Below are 24,157 nucleotides of genomic sequence, written 5' to 3' on the forward strand. Positions count from 1 at the left end.
ATACCCTTGAAGATTTTACAGGACTTCCAACGATCCTTAATTACCTGCTTATCATTAAGCTCTCTCCACTCCACCATATTTTTCCTCCTCAATGTAAAACTTGATTTTAGTTTAGTTTTGTTTTTTTTTGCTTTTTGAGACGGAGTTTTGTTCCTGTTGCCCAGGCTGGAGTGCAATGGCGTGATCTTGGCTCTCTGCAACCTCCACCTTCCAGGTCCAAGCCATTCTCCTGCCTCAGCCTCCCGAGTAGCTGGGATTACAGGTGCCCTCCACCACACCCAGGTAATTTTTGTATTTTTACTAGAGATGGGGTTTCACCACGTTGGCCAGTCTGGTCTCGAGCTCCTGATCTCAGGTGATCTGCCCGCCTTGGCTTCCCAAAGTGCTGGGATTACAGGTGTGAGCCACAGTGCTGGCCTAAAACTTGATTTTTGACATCCAGCTTGAAATGCTTCCATGACACTTTGGAAATAGGTGCAGCACTGACCCCATGTGTGGGCAAATGTGTTCACCAGAACATGAAATATTGGTGGAAGGCAAGATCATAGCCACGTAATGAGCAGACAGGTGAGCACATTTCAAAATAAGGAAATCTTGATGGGCAGAGTGCCATGGAGTCCCTGTTGTGTTGTAAGTTACACAGATGTTTGGGGATGGACAGGGGTAGGGCAAGTCAGTGTGGTACGAGGGGAGATTGAAAGAGGAGCCTGCCCTCAGCCACGTCCTAAACCAAAGGGTTTCCCCAGAACATGATTCACATTAGAAAAAGACCCCAAATTCAAAAAGGACTGGGAAACCCTGGATAAATCGTAGGGCTCTCAAGATACTAAAGACTGAAAGTAAAGAAACCCTTCTGGCTCTGTTAAACCCATACTTTCCTGAGTATACAGACCACAGAACACTTTTTGGTGCAATAAGTAGAAAATCCGCACCAAATACCCTCTTTTTTTTTTTTTTTTTTTTTTTTTTGCTGTTGTCCCAGATTTATTGAAAATAATACAGCACTACAGAAAAAATTCAAACAAGTCCCCAAGGCGTTTTGAGATTCATCACAACTGTAGGCTGAGTGACCTGAAGGTTGGACAGACTGCCGAAGTCCAAAAGCTTCAGCATTTCCTTAGTGTCAGGATCTACTTCAATTATCTCCTGATCCAAGGCTGAGACCTCAGGAACATAATTGTCTCTCCTTTCTCTCTCCTCCTCCTGCAGCTTGATGGAGATACCTCTTACTGGGCCTCTCTGAATCCGCTTCATCAGATGCGTGACATAGCCTGCTATCTTGTTGCGGAGTTTTTTGCTGGGGATAATGGCGATCTCCTCACACACACGCTTGTTCATGTGGAAGTCGTTGCCCAGGCGCCTGTAGTACTTTTCTATGATAACCCAGGCCGCCTTCTTCACGGTTTCGGTGCGAACGCGGCCCATGTTGGCAGCTCCTTGGTAAAAGAGCCAAATACCCTCTTGCAGGCACTTCCTGCCCCACTGCAATTTGGTCAGATGATTGTCCTTCTCCTGGACCTTGATCTTGGTGGTTACAGTCCTTGTGATTAACACACATTACTTCTACCTCTACCTCCAAATGAAGTACCATTTTAACCATTTTTTGTTTTCTTGTTAGACCAAAATCCTTTCTCTTTGAGTCTCAGGTATATTCCAATTGTCATCAGTTCCACTAATCTGCATAGCTATGACTTTATAGATATTATTTCTTATGCCAATAGCTCATCGATTTTATTTCTTGGAGCAGTGCTGTCCAGTAGAATTTCCCATGATGACGAAAATGGAAATCTCTCCCCTCTGTCTCTCCGCTGTGTCCAATACTCTAGCACTAGCCATGGGGAACTATTGAGCACTTTATGTGGCTAGTGCAACTGAATCTTAGTAGAATGGATTTTTTTATTTTAATCAATTTGAATTTCGATAGCCACATGTGGGTAATCACTGTCACATTGGAAAATGCAATTGTTGGGAAAACTCCCTGCCAGAGCAGAAAACTGCCCTCTTTAAGCAGAGAGCAAGCTCAGACCAAAGAAAGAGGTAGACCACTCCGGTCTGGGAGGTTGTCAAAGATTTATTCAGGGGGAACTTACATGTGAGGCAGTCCATGGCGGCAGCAAGACAAGGCAGATATTGCAATGCATGCTGTCTGTTCTCTTACACCATGAAAAGAAAAGGGAAAGGGGAAAAAAGTCACTGGTGGTGTGTCAAATCTTGTGGCTGTTTTCCTAATCTATTTACTTTCTACTTAAAGGGTTTGTTTGTGTTCTGTACAATCTGGTCAACATTCCTAAACAGGGCTGTTTCAGGGGAAGCAGTTATCTTGTTCCCCCGGTTGCTCTATCCTACAACTCACATTGTGGCCAAATACCCAGAACACATTTTCACAATAGCAATCTTCGTGGATCCTGTATACGTACGTATCTGATCCAGGAGAGAAACAAGATAATAGGAGTCACGTGAATCAGATAAAGCCACAGTAACCCCTACAAGGCACAAAACATCGCTCATCACCAATCATCTCTTCAAAATACATTATGTTGAATATTCTCTTGATGTACCATTTGTATAATTTTAAACAACAAGAACATAGATAATTTTTTGTATAATATAGCGTATAATATAGAGAAAAAGCACTATTGGAGTATAATAAATGAAACCACTTATTGGAAAAGCTAATATTAATTAGACTAAAGATAATTTTTGGAAAGATGCACTTTAAATAATGATGGAAAGGTTGGAAATAACCTCCAGGGATATTCAATGTGGATCCACTCTGATGTAAAATTGACTTTCAAATGTTCCAGTGGAAAAAGCCAAATCTGAAAAATAAGAAATCTATATGACTAAAGTATCTTCGTGTGTCTATGGTCAACTCCAGAGTGGAGGGGGCGGCCTCCCCTCTGGTGAGAGTGCAACGCAGACGCCTCAGTGTTCACGAAAGGGTGCTCTGCTGCTTATGTATCTGGCAATGGGAGCATGTGGCTCTCCCTTCAGTTACAATATTGGTTATCTGACCTTCAGCTACATGTTAGAGACTCAACTCATGAACTGTATGAACATAGCTCATTTCAAAACTCCAGCTGAGACAAATGTCATTTGCCAAGGACCCTGTTCCTTAAGGTTCCCCGAGTTTTAGCCCTGTGTCAAGATGAGTCTCTAGAAAGCTTGGACCCAACCTGTATTCCCTTCATCACAGAAGAAAAACTTCACAGCATGGCTCAGCTTCATAAGAAACAGTCACGAGTAGAACTTTTTGGCCTTTCTTGTGAGACTGGGGGGACACTGTCCGGCATGTTACTCACTAAATCCACCCACTTGAGAAGTTGCTTACAGACAGAAGAGCCAGAAAACGATTGTTTCACGATGGACTGGAGTGTTTCATTTTCTAAGACACTGAAAAATATGCAATCAGTGTGTTTCCCTCTTTGTCTTCATCCCCAAGAAACTCAGAGCCAATTACGTGCTTATCTGCAGATTTTCTCAGCCCAAGATTTATTTATTTATTTATTTATTTCTTCTTCTTCTTTTTAACAATTTTTTTTTTCACTTCCAACATCTGGAGAAAACACATAAGGAAATGTTAACAAATAGTTACAGGAATTGATAACGTTGAAATATATGTACTTCCTTATAGAGGGAAAAATAATCAGAAAAGATAGAATCTTTTAAATCAGTTTTACACAAAGAATACCAAAAAATTTAATCATAAAAACAATCTCATTTAAGAAGATTCAGTTTACGTCCTTTCCTAGGGTCAACCAAATGACTAATGTCAAATCCCCAAAGCACATAGGTACAATAACATTTCCTCACAAAAGAATGACCTAGGATTTCAATGTTCAAATTTTCAAATTTTCCACTTTTTGAAAAAATTGTGTTAGATTCAGGAGCCCATGTGCATGTTTGTTACATGGGTATATTGTGTCATGGTGGGAATGGGCCTCTAGTATACTCATCACCCAAGCAGCGAACATTGTACCCAATAGGTAATTTTTCAACCCTCACCTCCTCAACATTCCCCTCTTTTGGAGTCCCCAGTGTCTAGTGTCTATTATTTCCATCTTTTTGTCCCTGTGTACCCACTAGTTCACTCTCACTTTTAGGTGTGAGAACATGAAGTATTTGATTTTCTGTTTCTGAGTTAGTTCACTTAAGATAATGGCCTCCAGCTCCATCCATGTTGCTGCAAAGGACATGATGTCATTTCTTTTTATGGCTGCATAGTATCCCATGGTGTATATATACCACATTTTCTTTATCCAATCAACCGTTGATGGACACATAGGTTGGTTCCATGACTTTGCTATTGTGAATGGTGCTGTGACGAATATACAAGTGCAGATGTCTTTTTTATGTAATGATTTCTTTTCCTTTGGGTAGATACCCAGGAATAGGATTAATAGGATTGCTGGGTCAAATGGTAGTTCTATTTTTAGTTCTTTGAAAAATTTCCATACTGTTTTCCATAGAGATTGAACTAATTTACATTCCCACCAACAGTGTATAAATGTTCCCTTTTCTCTACATCCACACCAATATCTGTTGTTTTTTGACTGTTCAATAATAGCCATTCTGACTGGAGTAAGATGATATCTCATTGTGGTTTTAATTTGCATTTCTCTGATGATTAGTGACATTGAACATTTTTTCATGTGTTGTTTTCAGCCCAAGATTTCTTTTTTAATTTTTTTAATTTTTTTTTTATTTCAATAGGATTTTTGGGGAACAGGTGGTGTTTGGTTACATGGATAAATTCTATAGTGGTGATTTCCGAGATTTTGGTGCACCCCTCACCCAAGCAGGGTACACTTTTACCCTTACCCCCCTCCTACCATTCTCCCTGAGTCCCCAAATTCCATCATATCATTCTTACACTTTTGCATCCTCATAGCTTAGCTCCCACTTCTAAGTGGTGTCTGCCACCATGCCCAACTAATTTTTGTATTTTTAGTAGAGATGGGATTTCACCATGTTGATCAGGCTGGTCTTGAACTCCTGACCTCAGGTGATTCACCCACCTTGGCCTCCCAAAGTGCTGGGATTACAGCCGTGAGCCACCACGCCCGGCCCAAAAAGATTTTTTATAGGATTAAAAGGACCATCAAGTTTATGATGTTTCTACATAAAGTTATATTCTTACATCTTTGCTGAATAGCATTCAAATATTGTCAGACGGGTTGTAGCTCTGGCATTCTTAAAGTGCTGCCATGCCTCTATTACGTACTTCGTATGATAATGATCTGTTAGCATCTAACTTTGAGCTCCTGAAGGGAAGGGCTATGTCTTATTTCATTTTCCCATTAGTGGTCCATAGCACAGTATTTTTTGCACACTAAATAAAAAATGGATTTTCAGGAAGATCATTTTCCTCATTTGCCACTTTAATCAATATTCTATTTATGTTGAAATACAGTACTGGTTGTTTTGTTGCTGTTGTTATTCTGCCCTTACTAAAAATGGGAAACAATGTTATAAAGAATCAAAAAAAGAATAATCAAATTCCTTTCCCTAGCTACCTACCTTTCTGCCCCCAAGCTCTGATTTTTCAAGCTTTCCTTATGGATAATTTCTTCTTAAAAAATCATTACTATGTATCTACCTCAGAACTTGTCCAGATCCTCAATTTTATTTAGTTTGGAATTTTAAATTTTTGTTTTTTAAGATACCTGTATAAATTATTCCAATAACTTTTGAATATTTATCTTCATCTTTCATGTTGACAACTTTTATTCAATGTAGTGAACAAGAATTTGTTGATCACTGAGGGGCACTGTTCTATTAGAGGTCAAATAAAATTCACATAAGTCTTTCTCATTCAGCTATCTGAAAATCCCCATTTTTTCCTTCATATGTTGGAACTCAAAAACTACTAATTTACTTGCAGAAATGGAAAGGGTAAAAGGAGGGTGTGGCTGACTGCAAAGATGGCCAAGAATCCTGCCCATCCCTATGCATGCATGCTTCTCCTTCTACCAAGAGGTGCAGTGCATTTCCCCTTGAGACTGGACTAACCTGTGACATTTCGATCAATGAAGTGACACTGTACTAGTTCTAAGCCAAGGGTGTAAAAAGCCTGGCAGCCTTCTACTTTCTTTCTCTTGGATCCCTGAACCACAATGTTAGGAAGCCAGGCTATCCTGTTGGAGAGAGAAGCCGCATGGAGGAACACTGAGGTGCCCCAGCCAACAGCAGTGCCATGGTCCCAGATATATGAGTCAGGCCATCTAGCAACCTCTAGCCTTAATTCAGCCCAGCTGCCACCATGTGGATCAGAGAGAAAACATTCCACTGAGACTTGCCCCAACTGAAGATCCACAGAATGGTTAAGTCAATATGTTTGGGGATAGTTTGTTACACAGCTGTAGAAAACTGATATAAAGGAGGTGTGGTGGTTAAATCATAGGTGTCAATGTGACTGGGTTAAAGGATGCTCAGATGTCAGGCAAAACATTGTTTCTGGGTGAGTCTGTGAAGGTATTTCCAGAAGCGATCAGTATTTGAGTCAGTAGACCCAGTAAAAAGCCTCCTCTCTCACCAATTGGGCTGACATCATCCACTCCATTAAGGGCCCAAATAGAAGAAAAAGGCAGAGGAAGGGTGACATTTCTCTCCTTCCTGAGCCAGGACATCCATTTTCTCCTGCCCTCAGACATTGGTGCTCCTGGTTCTGAGGCCTTTGGACTCCGACACACTGGCCTCCCTGGGTCTCAAGCTTGAGGGCAGACCATGGGACTTCTTGGCCTTCACAGTCACACGAACCAATTCCCATTATAAATCTCCTGTTGTATATCTCCATGTGTTCCATTGGTTCTGTTACTCTGAAGAACCCTGATTAATCTAGAAGGAAAAGGGAAACCCTTTCCCTGTGCTTAGCATCTATATTCCTTTTCTGCATATGCTACAATGCTAGTTTCTATTCTCCCCACCTATCAAAATTCTACCCATCTTTAGAAACTACACAAAGATCCAAGTACAGGAGATTGTGTTTTTCCAGATTAGTTCCTCCCCCCAGGACTAAGGCACAGTATCTTCAAGATGAGTCTGGAACTTATTGTTCCAGAAGTGGTCCATGTGCTAGGAAGTAAGAAAGCATGCACACACACACACACACAAATTATAGGGACATTCAAGGGGATCTCACTGGCCAAATCTGTTACCATTTGCCACCAAAATTAAAAAGTACAGTAATGAATTATAAATAATACAGGAATTCATGAGTTTAGACCAATAATAAATATATATGAAAGAAAAGGAGGAAGAAGGAAAAAAGAGAGAAGGATATGTTGATAGATGATAGACAGGTAGATAGATAAACAGATAGATAGATAGATATAGAGGAGAAAGAGGGAGAAGGAGGGAGGGCTCTTGCTTATACCAAAATGTCAAAGCCAAATGGAAAATATGGTGGGAGTGTTGGAGTTGGAAAATCCTAATTTTGTAACCATCATGTTAAATGTTGGCTCCAGCAATTAACAGCTGCTAAGTGTAAGGGAAATATTGATGAGAAGCAGGATATTCGTAAGTTCTTAATGTGCCAGTCTCAAATAAAACTCATTATTAGTTACAAGGGAGAAAAATAAATCATAATTAAAGACTGGAAAGATCAGACAACACCTTAACTAGATGATCAAAATGAGCATCGCCTATGAAGGACAGGTGGATATCATGTGCTACCAGATGCGATACCCTGAAAAGAACACAACCTTGCCTGTGACATCTTCTGGCCAAGAACACATAACCCCAGTGTAACCACAAAGGAACAGCAGATAAGCACAAGTAAGTATTGTTATCATGGTAAAAATAGTGGGAACTAAAACCATAGTCTCCAAAAGCGTCGGTGTCATAAAGGGCAAAGAAAGGCTGTGGTTTCAAGGAGGCTAAAGAGACTCAATAACAAATGCAATATTTGACCTGGATCCTGTAGTGGGAAAAGTGCCTTAAAAAATGCTACCAGATCAAGGGAAAAATTGGAAAATGGATTATAGATTGATAGATTAGAGAAATGCATTATGTATCAATATAATTTATGAAGTTGATAACTGTACTGTGGTTATTTAAGAAAAAATCCTAACCTTAAAAAATATACATTGAAGTATTTAGTGATAATGGGCCATAATGTATGTAACTTACCCTTAAATAATTTTTTTAAAGTGTGTGTAAAAGAAATAAATAAATAAAGAGCAAGCACCAATGATAAAGCAAATGAGGTAAAATGTTAACAACAGGTGAATCCAAATCTGGATAAAGGGTATACAAATATTTCTTGTACCATTTTTATTTTTGTAATTATTTTAAAGCTGAAATTATTTTCAAACAAAAGTTAAGAAGTTCTACCATTCTAAGATATAGCCCATGAAACTGTTTAATTCTCAAACCTAAATCATCTCCCCTCTCTAAATCCCATAGCACTTTACTGTTTCGTTTGTTTTTGTTTTTGTTTAATTATCACGTACAGCCTTGTGTTGTTGGTTGTCGCAGGTTGTTTGGGGTGTAGAAATCTGGATTTTGCCTTCTTGGTTTCATAGGAAGTCATCCGCATGCTCTTTGTAACTCTCTCGTGTCCCTTGTAGAATGCTGGCACAGGGCAGGTGCTCTGCATGGAGTGTGGAAAGCTCTGGGTACCAAGATTTGGCTTAAAGTCTTTGCTCTGCCACTCAATTGCTCTGTGAACCTGGCAAATTAACATAAGTCTCTGTGCCTCAGTTTTCCTGTTTGTTAAATTGGAGGGCAGTAGGTGGCTTTTCCTGTTCTAAAATCAGTGGTTCAGTATTTGTGTGGTTATGTTTCAGCAGTTTAATGTTCTAGACGAAAATGTAAACAATTTTGGGTTAGTAAGCCATTTTGAGATTTTTTTTTTTTTTTTTTTTTTTGACAGAGCCTAGCTCTGTTGCCCAGGCTGGAGTGCAATGGCACCATCTCAACTTACTGCAACCTCCACCTCCCTGGTTGAAGTGATTCTCCTGCCTCAGCCTCCTGAGTAGCTGGGATTACAGGCATGCACCACCACACCCAGCTAATTTTTATATTTTTAGTAGAAATGGGGTTTCACCAAGTTGGCCAGGCTGGTCTGAAACTCCTGACCTCAGGTGATCTGCCCGCCTTGGCCTCCCAAATGCTAGGATTACAGGCTTGAGCCACTGCGCCCAGCCAATTTTGAGATTTTTAATGTGTGTATATATGTCAATTGATATGATAACAGGTTGCAGCTATTAAAAAAGATTCAACAGCCATGGCACTACATTGAGTTTCATAGAGACTGCGCCAGGAGCCCATGAGAGCCGGATGGGTATGGGGCGAGGCTGTGCCTTGCCAAGGAAACATAACTAACTATGGGCAAAGGCGATCCTAAAAAGCCGAGAGGCAGAATGTCATCATAGGCATCCTTTGTGCAAACTGGCCAGGAGGAGCACAAGAAGCAGCACCCAGATGGTTCCATCAGCTCTGAGAGCCTTCTAAGAAGTGCTCAGGGAAGTGGAAGGCCATGTCAGCTAAAAAGAAAGCAAAATTTGAGGACATGGCACAGGCAGACCAGGCCTGTGAAATGAAAGAGAAATGAAATCTACATCCCTCCCAAAGGAGAAATAAAAAAGAGGCTCAAGGACCCCAATGCATTCAAGAGGCCTCCTTTGGCCTTTTTCTTGTTCTGGACCCCAACATTAAAGGAGAACATCCTGGTGTGTCCATTGGTGATGTTGTAAAGAAACAGAGAGGTGTAGAATAACAGTGCTGATGGTGAAAGGCAGCCTTGTAAAAAGAAGACTGCAAAGCTGAAGGAAAAATATGAAAAGGATATTGCTTATTGCTGCATACCCAGCTAAAGGAAAACCGGATGCAGCAGAAAAAAAAAGAGTCATCACGACTGAAAAAAGCAAAGAAGGAAGAAGGGGAAGATGAAAAGGATGATGAGGAGGAGGAAGATGAAGAAGATGATGATGACTAAGTTGGTTTTAGTGCAGTTTTTCCTTGTCTATAAAGCATTTAACCACCCCGTACATAATTCACTCCTTTTAAAGAAAAAAATTCTGAAATATAAGGCTGTGTAAGATTTGTTTTTAAACTGTACAGTGTCTTTTTTTGTACAGTTACATTACCAAATATGTCTTTAAATAACCCTGTCTTGGTGGTATTTTCAATAGCCACTAGCCTTGCCTGGTACAGTATGGGGATTGTAAATTGACATGGAAATGTAAAGCAGGTTCTTGTTGGTGTACAGAACAAATTAGTTATATACAGGGATGGTAGCTTTTTCATCTTCAGTTGTCTCTGATGCAGCTTATAGGAAATAATTGTTGTTCTGTTAGCACTGTTGTTCTGAATACCACTCTATAATTGCAAAAAAAAAAAAAAAGTTGCAGCTATTTTGTTGACATTCCAAATGCTCCTAAGTTAAAAAAAAAAACAATAATTTTGGGGGGGTGTCCAAGAGTCTTAGAAGTGACATTTTGCACATATTTGTTGAACCATTCATAGATCCTTTCCTTATTTCATTTGACAACATTTTTCTGTACCATAGATGTCATGATAATGACTTTGGATGGAGGCACAGACAAAGCTGAGACCCGGGACCCCAGATGCTTGGGTTGTCTTTTTCAGCAGTTAAGTTGGTTTTATATCAGTCTATCCACACTCCACCAGTTTCCCTTGTGGCTCATGAAATACATTTGCAAGATACTTGGTGAAGGTAATTAAGTGTGCCCTGGGTTCCTGGAAGTTTAAAGTTCATTTAATAATTCTTCATTTCTTATGTCCTACCTTATTTTTGCCACTAGTGATTTTGAACAAAGGCCCATAGAGTTTCAATCTTCTTTCTCCCTCCCCTTCAGGGCTAAAAATTGCTGAAATATAGTGAGAGAGTAGTCAAAATTGTGTTTTCAGATTGAAGCTATAAGAAGAAGTCTGGTTCAAATACACATTTTGCTACTGAAATATGAAAATAATGGGGCATTGGTGTGGTGGTTCACACCTGTAATCCCAGTGCTTTGGGAGGCCCAGACAGGAGGGTAACTTGAGGCCAGAAGTTCAGACCAGCCTGGGCAACAGGAAGAGACCCCGTCTCTACGAAAAAGAAAATTAAAAGCTTAGCCAGGCACTGTGGTGCCTACCTGTAGTCCCAGCTACTCAGGAGGCTGAGGCTGGAGGATCACTTGAGCCCAGGAGTTTGAGGTTACAGTGAGCTATGATTGTGCTACTGCATTTCAGCCTGGGCAACAGAGGAAGGGCAAAAAAAAAAAAGAAAAGAAAAAGAAAAAAATTAACAAAATAGTGGGCATAAAAGGAGTCCTTCTCTTTAATTGATTAAAGTAAGTTCTCTTTTAATTTGACCACTATTTTACACCTATTTAATGTACTATCACATCAAATTTTTAAAAGATTTCAGCTGTTTTTGAAAAGATTCAACCCACTGATGTAGGAATAAAATGTACCTTGTGTTCTATTTATGACCTTTAGAAACATTTTAGATAATAAAAATTGTGTTGGAGCACCATGCTTCCCAATTGTCAAACCTTTCGGAGTGCGTATTACAATGAGTGGAAGTGGCATGTGCGTGGTGGTTTAAACGTGATAAATGAGGTTTGCAGTTCACAGAAACGCTGTTCGATATGTTTCTATAATCTCCTCAGTAAACATAAAGATATTCCACTCTTTGGAGACCCGAAATTTTTGTTCACTCTGATATTCCCAGTGATTAACACAGTATCTGATATTCTAGGAACTCAATAAATATTTTGTGAATAAATGAATCAGTGAATAATAACCAATACTTAGAGAAATTTTAATTTAATAAATTTTACATGCATTTAAAACTATTCTCCAGCAACTGAATGAGCCATCTGGTTATATTGTTGAGTTTATTTTATTTTTATTTTGTCACCTGTGCAAATTTTAAAGACCAAAGCTGTGTCACCTAGTATTATAGGACCATGAAAGCTAACTCTGCTTATCCATTCTGGTTGAATCAGGTTTGTTTTGTTCTCCAGATGGGGACACGCATAGTAAATTGGAATAGTCATGACCGCAGAAGAAATCTTCTTCTGCATAATTCTGTATCACTCTGGAGGCCTTGTCTCTCTCTACTGCATCACTGAGGTTTGCTTTGTATTAGTTGATTGAACGTGTATCAGGAAGAGTGGAGAAGTTTCCATGATTGATCTTGTTGTTGTTTTCATTGCCATTTTTTAAAGGTTGATGAGAATTTTAGCTTGTGCCGAAGCTCTTACAGATATCAAAATAGCCATGGGTGAAAACATTGTTCAGAATTTCTGCTTTGTTAGCAACAAGGAGTGATGGTTCATCTGGCTCTACCACTATTACTTCTAAATAGAACTATAATTTTTGACACTGTGAATAGGACATCTGGGGAGGAAATGCTTGGTTTGTATATATAAAATCAAATATATTACCCCGGCCATCAAATGAGACCACTGACCAGAGTCAAAGTCTTGTATTTTACTTACTACAGGAATATCATCGAAGGGGAGAAGCAATATTTTCTGAAATTTGTGTCTACATTATAACCCATTGCCTACATTTTCAGAAGCAGTATCGGCTTTTTTTAAAACTAATGCATTTTCAACATGCTGGTGAATTTATAACTCACCCTCTCCCTTTAAATAAAGCATATGTCTTTGCTAGAAATGCAAGCTGTATTTCAACTTGGAAGTCCAGGGGCTTATTGTGAGTTTGTGTATATTTTTAAATGAAGGTCAATTTTTTTTTTACTAAATTGTTTGCCTGACAAAATGTTTACACCCCAAACCTTGACAAATATCTTTATTCAGAATAGGTTTATGTTTTCCCATCTCAAATTGAACATTAGAAATACTACTGTAAGTTTGTCCAATTTATACACATAAGATATATTTTTGTAAGAAAGCCTTGGCATAAATACAACTTAGGAAAAAGTAAACTTGGTTTAAAACTTAAATCTGAACATTGCTCGTGTGTAACATGAAATATTTTAAATTATAAAAATGCATGTGTGTTTGTTTCTGTTTTTCTTTTCTAAGTAAACTGTAAGTCTTAACAAGTGCATAAATATAAATTTGGGAATAGGTATTTGGAAATGCCTGATAGATAAAGTCATATTCTTTGATATCATGTTATGTGTAATGATATATAAAATTGACTTAGTGGACATTCTATTTAATTAGAACATGATTTAAATGGATGCTTTAATATGTGTAGACACTACTCTTGCTGATATTTGGTCTTCTTCTTCTTCTTCTTCTTTTTTTTTTTTTTTTTTTTGAGATGGAGTCTCTATTGCCCAGACTGGAGTGCAGTGGCATGATCTCGGCTCACTGCAACCTCCGACTCCTGGGTTCAAGCCATTCTGCCTCAGCCTCCTGAGTAGCTGGGATTACAGGCATGTGCCATCACATCTGGCTAATTTTTGTATTTTCTTTTTTAGTAGAGATGGGGTTTCACCATGTTGGTCAGGTTGGTCTTGAACTCCTGACCTCAAGTAATCCACCCACCTTGGCCTCCCAAAGTGCTGGGATTACAGGCATGAGCCACCACGCCCGGCCGACAAATTCTTCTTAAGTACAGTGAAATTCACTATTTCAGCAAAACCTGCTCAGCAGGTTATAAGAATTGTTTGCTTTTTACTTTGGAAACATTCAACATTTAGAGTTAGTGAAGATGGTATGAGTTTGGTACTGATATTGTGAAAATCAGAAACATGAGGTAGATCTGGTATTTCTTAATGTTCTCACTTACATTTAATAAGTGGTTGATTGAGGAGTTACATAAACCGTAACGTGCAGTGGGCTAGTTGATCGGAACAGTCTTTGCACAGACATTTGGATGTGCTCTGGGTGCTTGTTCACATTTGTTTATTGTTTCTTTTATTGTACAAACTCCCTTTCTCATAACTTCAACTTTTTAAGTGTACGAAACATATTTCATTGTTATTTTATTTTGTTACTTTTATTCATTGCAGGAATTTTCAATGAGGGGAATGTATATATTTTTGTGAACAATTTAATGAAAAATATCTAAAGAAAATATTAGTAAATCAGGAGAAGGTTGGAAGATAAAGTTGAGAAAGTTATATAGAAGAAAAGACAAAGCTGGAAAATAGAGACAAAAGTTAAGTTAGAGGATTAACCCAGAAAGCCCACTATCCTACAAATAAGAATTCCACAAAGAGAGAACAGTAAAAATGAAGAGAAGACAATTATCAAAGAAACACGAAAAACTTCCTGAACTTAAGGTCTTGTGTTTCTACATCCAAAGAGTCCACAAAATACCCAGCCCAATGAATAGCCAAGACCCATCCTAAGACAGATCACTACAATTTCAGAACATCAGCGATAAAAAAGAATATCTCTACAGAGGGAAGAAAAATTAAAAACCAGGTCACATCTAAAGAATCAGGAATTAAAATGGCATTTCTTAATAGCATCATTGGATCTTATAAGAAAATGGAGCAATGCCTTCAAAATTCTAAGTGATAAGGGTTTCAATCTGAAATTCTAGACCCATCTTGGGCAGATATCACAAACTGGTGCACTCAACACCCACTCCCCCATACCCTTCCTAACAGCTTTCCTCCGCTTTAGACACTAGAAAGAAAAAACTGTATTTCCCATGCTCCCTTGCAGCAGCAGCTCTGCATGTCACTGAGGTCCATCAGGCAAACTCACCCAGGAGAGATTTGGGCATTGGAGACAAGAAATGGTAACCACACAGAGGTAGCACATATTCTGGGGCACCTGCGGCAAAGGCTCTGCTATCTGTGTTTCTCATCCTTTTTTCTTTTTATTATTGCTCCTCTGCGGAGCCTTTTTAGACTCATTTTCCTTTAACCACCCCACCCATGAAATTTGAAGATCATAGATATATTGTTTACCTATTTATGTACTATATAAATATCTATTACTCCCAATCTCCTAAAACCAATTTTCACTGCCATTGAGAATGCATGTACTATCTGGTCCCTAGAGTTGTTAAGTACCAAACAGCAGGTGGCGGGGGCTGTGGGATTACTATTAGAGCAGTCCTACGGTGGGACTGGGTGTTGTTCCTGGTTGTGTAACATCCAGGTGTCCCATTATGGGAGAGGAATGAAAGGAATCCCTCCATCACACCAAAGGAAAATCCTAGGCTGCGGGCTTCCTTTAGGGCTTAAGAGTGGCCAGGACAGAGTGAAGCACAACACAGGGGTCCAGGATACCCAGAAAAACACAGAACTAATAGATCACTCTGTGCACATGGCCATGTTGATAGGAGTTCTAGAGTTCTGTGGTAGGATTTGGAAATGAATTCGAATTAATGATAGTTACATAGAAAACTGAATGATTAAGGAAAGGCAACTGTTAGCTCCAGGAAAAACACAAAGTTGTAGAGGAATGAAAACATAATCATAATATACTATGTGGCTCCTCTCTGAATAATATCTATGAGTTCATAATAATGGAAACACTAAATATTTGTTTTGCCCAAAGTAGTAATATATTAGGAGAATCAGGTTGAAAGGAGAATGGGAAAATAATTCTATTCTCATCATCCACAGTTAGGTTGTCAATGTACAATGTTTAAATGGAAAAGTCCTGAAATAGCACTATAAACATCTTTTTTTTTTTTTTTTTTGCCCCAGAAAATGTGAAGGTCAATTCCAATAGAAATAGTTAACAGAGTTGAAAGTGTTGGCCGGGCAAGGTGGCTCATGCCTGTAATCCCAGCATTTTGGGAGACAGAGGTGGATCACTTGAGGTCAGGAGTTCAAGACCAGCCTGGCCAACATGGTGAAACTCCATCTCTACTGAAAAACAAAAAACAAAAAACAAAAATTAGCCGGGTGTGGTGGTGGGTGCCTGTAATCCCAGCTACTCAGGAGGCTAAGGCAGGAGAATCACTTGAACCCAGGAGGCAGAGGTTGCAGTGTGCCAAGATCGCACCACTGTACTCCAGCCTGGGTGACAGAGTGAGACTGTCTCAAAAAAGAGAAAAAAAAAAAAAGAGTTGAAAGTGTTAACTATAGGAAGCAAAATTTAGGAGTGAGAAAACAGAACAGGGACTTCTCTTTTTTTGTTAAAATCTTATGGTGCTATTTGCCTTTTAAAATTGTTTAATACAAATAAAGTGAAATCCAAACAATAAAAACAAGAGAAAAATGCCAGCCCTGTTCTAAAACTTCTTAATTGCTTCTTTTTTCATTTTCTTCTTTGACAATTTTTGTCTGTGATTACTTTTCCTTCATAAAAGACCTTGGCTATACCATATGTATATTACTTATGAGTCTTCACCTAGATGAAGCTCTTAAGACTGAACACTGTGCTACATGAATTCCCTTTACTTCCAAATTCTCTTCCTGGTCCAAATGCTCTATCACTTGCATGGTGTATCTAGCCAATGCCGGCTCTCAAACGCAGGATCTCAAAGCTGGCAGGTTTCTGAAATTTGTAAGAAATCATAGCTACTCAGAAATATACAAGAATATTTATATCTTTATTACACATAATCAATAAGAACCCTGGACATTTGATTTTTATTTTATTTACATAATAAAATGGATCTAGTAACGTTAGTTGTCATAGTTATTAGTACTGATGTATTGTTAGTGAATTTAATTAACATTTTAACATAGAGAAAGGATTGTGGGTTATTTGTAAATTGGAAAGACACAATAAAACCTAGTTAAATTATTTATTATGGCATATGAATCAGCATATATGAATTATTTTTGTATTTGCTTAATTATAATGAAGTTCTTAATAGAATACGATATATTAAGGGCCCAGGGCAATAGTTCTTAAACTTCAGTGGGTACTTAGGAATTACCCATAAACACTAATAAAATGCAGATTCTAAGGCTCTGACATAGAAAATTCTGATTCTTTATGTGTTGACTTGCCCAGGAATCTGGATTTTAAATAAGCATACTGAGTGATTATAATAAAGATGATCCTGAGACCCCACTGAGATACAGTGCCTTGTTGAATTGTATCAGACATACTTGAGTTGATTTTGTCTTTTGATTTATTTCTCAATGACACTCAGGCAACTCCAAAGGGAGCGATTTTAAGTGCTCTCTTAAATAAGTATCCAGGGACCAGTAGTGGAATATATTTCACACAAAGAGGAATAGAGTAGCTTTATGCAATAAGACCAAGTTCCTGGCTCCTGTCCTAGAATAATGTAGGATCATTTTACTGGTTACCAGCTGGATGCTAACCAAAAAAAGATAAATATTTGTGGATTCAGAGATGGTATTTAGAGAAATACTGTGCAGAAGGATGAAATCTAATGGTGCCTGGAATTTTCAAAATAATCAATCAGTAACAATTTTAAATGTGCCACAAAGTAATACGGTACTCCAAACTATAAATTATGCATTCATTTGCTTATTCTTATCCATGAAATCTTTATATGGATTACTGTTTGTCCTTTTAAAATCCCTTTCCTACTGTGTAGGTTGTAAAGGTTCAGAATAGATACTAACAGTTAAAAGCAAAATATCTAACCACAGTATATTCCAGCATTTAAGAAGAAAAAGTTCAAAACTAGTTGTCGCCCAACTTATTTCCGTAAGTGCAAAACTCTGTTAATGCTTTCAGGTGAGGTAGGCCAGGAATTTATTAAATCACTTAACGTAATCTTTATATCCTAAATTTCAGCCCTCGGTGTTTTTTTCCCCCTCAATCTGGAGGGATAAGCTGACTAAAGCAACAACTTATTTTTTTTTGTTTGTTAGATTTTGTTTTAAGTTCTGGGATACGTGTGCAGGACATGCAGGTTTGTTATGTAGCTAAATGTGTGCCATGGTGGTTTGCTGCACCTATCAACCCATCACCTAGGTATTAAGGCCAGCATGCATTAGCTATTTATCCTGATGCTCCCCCTACCTGTCCCCCAATCCCCGACAGGCTCCAGTGTGTGTTGTTCCCCTCCCTGTGCCCCTGTAACAACTTGTTTTTAATCTACCCTTCTATCTAGCATATGGTACCTATGATGACAAATGTAACCATATGCTGTAAGACATAATGGTGATGATGATGATGATGATGAAGGTGCTGCTGCTGCTGATGATGAAGGTGATGATGGCTAATATTTATTGAGCACTTACAATGTGACAAGCATTAAGTGTATTAGGTTATTTGAACACCACAACAAATCATTATTACTCCCTTTTTATAGATGACAAGATTGAGGCCCAAGGAGGTTAAGTAACTTTCCCCAAATCAAATAAGTAGGCCTCAAACTTAAGGCAGTCTCACTCCAGTGCCCAACTTCTTTATCCATTGCTTTCTATTAATGTAACCCTCTCTGCCTGATGCCTCAACAAAGTTAAGGACAAAACTTCAGATGAAGTATCTAATAAAGGACCCTCCTTTCGTGTTTATTTCCACCTGATCTACATCTTCACTTTGGAAGTGGCAACCCATTATTTTTAAATTTAATAATAATTGGTTTAAGCTTCCTTGGGAACAATATCTCTTTCATGATAGGTTTTCCTTTAAACTTAATGTTTTGTGGTTTTAATAACAACTGTCTTGTGATATACAGTATTTTAGGCCTAGATCAGAATGTACACACAAAAAAACTAAAGAAGAGGGAATAACTATCTGATTTCAAATGGAAAATAAATTAAAAGATAATTTGATGAGATCGAAACTAGACTATCATCTGATTATAAGGCCATTCCTTAGCAGGCACCTCATGTTTATCCAGAGTCATCCATCCTGGAGAGCAAGTTCTTTGGCAAGAGAACCAGGTTAGATGTGGTAACCCCAGACATTATGGGAAGAGATGACTCTCATTTCTAATTTTTCACTGGCTAGAACTCTGACATTAGTTAGGACACTGGTATTGTAATCTGTGGACCAAAACCCAGCATCTATACAATGACAATAAAGGAGGAATGGTTTAGGCATAAAATACCCACAACAAAATATGCAGTTTGACACATTTACTTCTAAAGAGGGAATTCTGCTGAAAGTGATAGGCTGCTGGGGACTACACAAAACTCTTCAGCAGGCTGGAGAATAACTTACAGCTTTCTCTTTGTCACAGAGCTGGCAGCAGAAGGGGGTGGGTGTAACTCCTCCCCTAGTAGCCAGACTACACTGTTTAGCAGAACAGTGATATATCAACATGTATCAGAAGGGCGACTCTTCTTATAATTATAGATAAACAGAAAGAACCTGGAATATTAGGCGAACTGAGAAAATGAGGCCTTCTTCCCCAGTGCAGTGACCCCAGCTGATGCAATAAATGCTGCTAGTGGTGATGGTGATTATGATGAATCCTGGGGAGGCTACAGCAATTTATATTTAAGGTGTTTTATAACTTGGACACAAAAACTATTATTCAGACATGCAAAAGCATGAAAAAGCTTGAACTTTATTTTTCTGTACCTAGGAATCAGGGGTTGCAGGTTGCATGCTCATGTGGTAATAAATAACCATGAAAGGGGTGTTCTTTGTATTGAGATTTGACTCAATCATATAAAGATAAAAATGCCAAATAAATCTATGAGGAAAATAAAATGTTTCCCAAGATGCGCAGATATAAAACAGAAATCTTTGCAGGCCACTGAGAAATAATAGGCATTTTTAAGGAGAAAGATTGATTAGAGACGTAATACATTTGAGGTAGTCCTGGAACCTGTGGAATAATTAGAAAGCAGTGCTATTCCCAAACTGATGAGTAATAATTAGTTTCATTTGCATCTTTTAGCCTAATTTAAACCTAGACTGTGGTCTCATAGAGACAGAGAAAGTCCCCAAAATTCTTGGGAATCATTTAATTTTAGAGGAAGAGGTGACAATTGAAATCATTTATTTAAAAAATCTCTTAACATATTCCCAATGAAACTGAAGATAAGTGATTTGTTTGCTGGTACAGTCCACGTCAGTGGTGGAGCCAGATTACAGCGGAGCCAGGACTTCTCCTACTGTGTTTGCTACCTCTTGTTCAACCTACTTTGTGATTTCCTAATTAAACCATGTTAGGTCTTAAAGGGTGACATTCTTGTTCCATTTTCTAGTCTCAGGCCAAGGTTAGCTTGTAAGTGCTTAAAGATGCCCCTCTAGTTAACTTGTTTTTATTATGTGTATGGTTCAATGTTCTTCATCAGTCAAAATTATTCCAGGGTATAGGAACATAGAATAGGCAAAATAATTGACTGAGAGCTCAAATTTCAAGGCACATACTATTTTTACAAAACAAAAGCAGCTTGGCAGATTATTCATTTCTTCCCAGTGGTTTCTTCAAAGTTAAAAATAAGTTGGGAAGGAAAATTCTCATTTTAGCAATCTTTAATGATCACAGAGATTTTAGGAGGCGAGGGCAATGAATCCAGGACAAGAGCACTGCCGCACTGTCATCTTACCACACGTGGACGCTGCCTGGTGCTCCTGCGCCTTTGTCTAAGTAACTCTTGTTAACAATGTGGCTGCTATATTGAAATCCCTTTACTATTAGTTATTATTTCTCAGACTAATAGTACTAGTAACTTTAAAAATAATTGAGTCTATGATTAAGTTCATGCTCATAGTCACAACACTCCTATGAGGTAGGACGAACAGTTACCATTATTCACATTTAACAATGGGAAACTTAAGGCACAGAGAAGTTAAGCCAATTTCTAAAGTTCACAGCTATCTGGTGGAAAAGTTAGGGTTAAAATTCAGGTCTTTTAACTTCAAGCTAAGCTTCTTTCTTACAGACATATTCCTTTGATTTTAACATTAAAAAAAGAAACTTCCTTGATACTTTTCTTGTAACATGTGAATTTGTGAATACAACTGTTTCTTCTTTTGATTATAAGCATCATTTATCCTTTACATCACCCCACATAGTTCCTTGAACATAGTAAGTGGTCAATAAATGTTTTAACACAAAAATTGCTCTTTATAGGATGGATGTTATCCAAGGTAGGGCGGTGAGGCATTATATACAATTAGTTTAATTCTTTTCTCTTTTGTCTCCACTGAAGAGCTTCTGGTATAATTAGCAGATACTGGTCAGGCTAATTGTATGGCCTGCACACAGTTTATGCTACCATCAATGAGTTATCAGCTTAAAATGCCAGCTTCAATTCTTCATTAAAAACATGAAGAGGTAGTATTTTTAATATGAAACAAATGGTTTCCATTTTCAGAATTATACTAAATTTCTTGGATTAATATTATGTGTCAGCTTGACTGGGCTAAAAGGTGCCCAGATAGAGCTATTGAAACATTATTTCTCAATGTGTATTTGAGCATGTTTCCTGGAGAGATCAGCATTAGAATTGGTAGATTGAGTAAAGAAGATTCTCTCACCCACGTACCCTGGCGTCATCACATCTGTTGAGGGCCCAAATAGAACAAAAAGGTGGAGGAAGGGTGAATTCACTGTTTGAGCTGGGACATCCATCATCTCCTGCCCTCGGATATCATTGCTCCTGGTTCTCACGCTTTTGGACATAAACTGAACTACACTGTTGGCTCCTGTGGTTCTCAGGCCTTTGGGCTTGGACTGGACCTACACTACTGGCTTTCCTGGGCCTTTAGCTTACAGATGGCAGATGATCGTGGGACTTCTCAGCCTTCATAATCTCAACCCAATCTCTCATAATGAACTTCTGTCTATCTATTTCCATATCTATTATCTATCTATCTATCTATCTATCAATCTATCTATTCTATCTAGAGTTCTCCAGAGAAGCAAAACCGTATCTATCTCCTATTGGTTGTGTTTCTCTGGAGAACTCTAATATAATCTTTCTTAAGTTTTATCATGCACCAAGCACTGTTCTGAGCTCTTCATATAAGTACACCTTTATAACCTCATAAACTATGGAGTTGGTGCCATTATTATGCTCATTTTTACACGAGGAAATGGAGACTTAAAAAGGTTAAATAACTTGCCCAATATCTTGCTGCTAATAAATGGAAGAGACTAGGTGTGTTTGATTCCAAAATCTAAGCTATTATTACTACTATACTATATTTTACCTATAGTTTTATAACTCTGACACAGCAAAATTTTCCCAGATGGCTAAAATCTTCCCTATTCTCTCTCTCTCTCTCTATATATATATAATTTATTTCTTTATTTTTTTTGAGACAAAGTCTCACTCTGTCACCCAGGCTGGAGTGCAGTGGTGTGATCACAGCTCACTGCAACCTCCTCCTTCTGGGTTCAAGCAATTCTCCAGCCTCAGCCTCCTGAGTAGCTGGGACTACAGGTGCCTGCCACCATGCCCGGCTAATTTTTTTTTATTTTTAGTAGAGATGGGGTTTCACCATGTCAGCTGGTCTTGAACTCCTGATCTCAAGTGATCCACCACCCTTGGCCTCCCAGAAGTGCTGGGATTACAGGCGTGAGCCACCATGCCTGGCCTATTTAATTTTTTGAGACAGGGTCTCACTCTGTCATCCAGGCTGGGGTGCAGTGGTGCGATCACAGCTCACTGCAGCCTCTACCTCCCTGGGCTCAGGCCATCCTCCCACCTCAGCCTTCTGAGTACCCGGGCCACCACACCCAGCTAATTTTTGTACTTTTTGTAGAGATGGGGTTTCACCATGTTGCCAGGCTGGTCTGGAACTCCTGGGCTCAAGTGATCCCCCTGCCTCAGCCTCCCAAAGTGCTGGGATTACAGGCATGAGCCACAGCACCCAACCATTCTAGATATTAAATAATTTCATGTAGTTACCCCAAATACAGACTATGTTCTGTCATGTCTGACTAAAATAAAAATTTAGCTTAAGGAAACTCCTTTCTGCAGACATTATTTATTCTAGCTCTGAGATTGTATCTCCATGCTGCTTACTTTAGGTTGCAATATGTTCCCAACACCCACCTTTCAAGTTTTTAAAATGGCATTTCAATTTTTTCTTCAGTTTGTATGCTCAGCCACCTGTGCGCTTCCTCTACTTTTCTAAAGCGAAGAAAAGGAAAAAAAATAGTTTATTTCTAATATAATATTAATAGAGAGGTCTGGATTTTTGGATTAATATACTGTAATAAGCAGCTAATTGATTACAAATCCCACTGGAACACTCCCCCGGGGGAATGAAGGTCCCGGTTTTTTTTACCCTTCCTTTTATCCTCTATTCCATTTCAGCTGAGAATCCACCAAACTAGGATTGAGTCGACCAGTGAAAGAATTTTAGGAAAGAAGGGATTGCACTGATGAGTTCCACTGCCTCCTTTTCAGAGACAAACGTAAGCCCACAGACTGATTACTAAAGCAGGTGTATTTTTATCTGTGCTGTCTTCTTATTCAAGACTCTAAGCTAGTCATCAACCCAATGGTATAACTGATAGCTGACGGAAGTTTCTGGAATGGGTGTTAAGTGTGAGAGAGATGAAGGCCTAGTGATAAGGTCGGCTCTAAATGTAGATTTACTTGGATTCCAATCTACTTATCAGCTGTGTGCCCCTGGGCAAGTTACGTAACTTTTCTGTGACTCAATTTCCTTGAAGGAGGGTGTGTAATAGTATCTATTTCACAAGGTTATTGTGAGGATTAAATACCAAAAGTATTAAAGCTGTGGTTAAACTCTCAGTAAACATTAGTTATTTCTACCAAAGTTAAACTGCCAAATCCTTGAGTCTTGATTTCTCCTCTTTTAAAGTCTTCTGAACAGAAGTTGACGTTCGCATTTTAAAGGAACTCAAATGGCTTACTTTTACGAAGTTGTGGGGATTATATATACACGTGACCCGCCAGGGTATGTAAACCTGGCGGACTTCAACAGTCTGGGGGTGACTGCGCTCAAGGGGTGAAGGGATGCTTAGAAACTGTCTTTCTCAGGAAGAAGGTGGGGCCTTCAACGAGGGCGGCTGGCTACAAAGAACTAAACTTTCACACAGCAAAGGGGAGCCGGTCTCCCTGCGCCTGCGGGCGTCGAACCCAGGCCCGGCTCTCACCACCCAAAGGCCCGGGTGCGGCTGGAGGGTGACGAAAGCGTCAGACCCCGGGGCTGCTCTCAGCTTTGGGCTTTCACCCGGCAGTCTCCCAGACAAAGGGGCTTCTCAGCCAGGTCGCTGTTTTGGCTTGTCGTCCTCCCAGCCCCCACCTTCGTCCCCAACTTCCCCTGGCGCTGGCTCGCCGGCGTCCCTCACATCGTCCCTTTGGCCGCCACCCCGGGCCCCTTTGTTGTCAGCCGTCTCTCCTAGAGAGGGGTGGGGGGCCGCGACATTCCAGGGAGGAGAA

The 24,157-nt window shown here is 39.1% G+C and overlaps 1 protein-coding gene across 1 annotated transcript; it reads right to left on the reverse strand.

Annotated features, from left to right (window-relative positions):
* Nucleotides 1-980: 980 nt before the first annotated feature.
* LOC129029734 (small ribosomal subunit protein eS17-like) lies at nucleotides 981-1,425 on the reverse strand. Its single transcript, XM_054474548.2, has one exon. It carries the CDS (start codon nucleotides 1,423-1,425, stop codon nucleotides 1,018-1,020), a length of 408 nt encoding a protein of 135 aa, XP_054330523.1. The 3' UTR covers nucleotides 981-1,017.
* Nucleotides 1,426-24,157: the final 22,732 nt, after the last annotated feature.

This window comes from Pongo pygmaeus, chromosome 12 (assembly GCF_028885625.2).
Source record: "Pongo pygmaeus isolate AG05252 chromosome 12, NHGRI_mPonPyg2-v2.0_pri, whole genome shotgun sequence".
Lineage (NCBI taxonomy): Eukaryota > Metazoa > Chordata > Mammalia > Primates > Hominidae > Pongo > Pongo pygmaeus.

Bases quoted from the DNA above. Each gene is read 5' to 3' on its own strand.
- LOC129029734 (XM_054474548.2), bottom strand. From the start codon at position 1,425: ATGGGCCGCGTTCGCACCGAAACCGTGAAGAAGGCGGCCTGGGTTATC.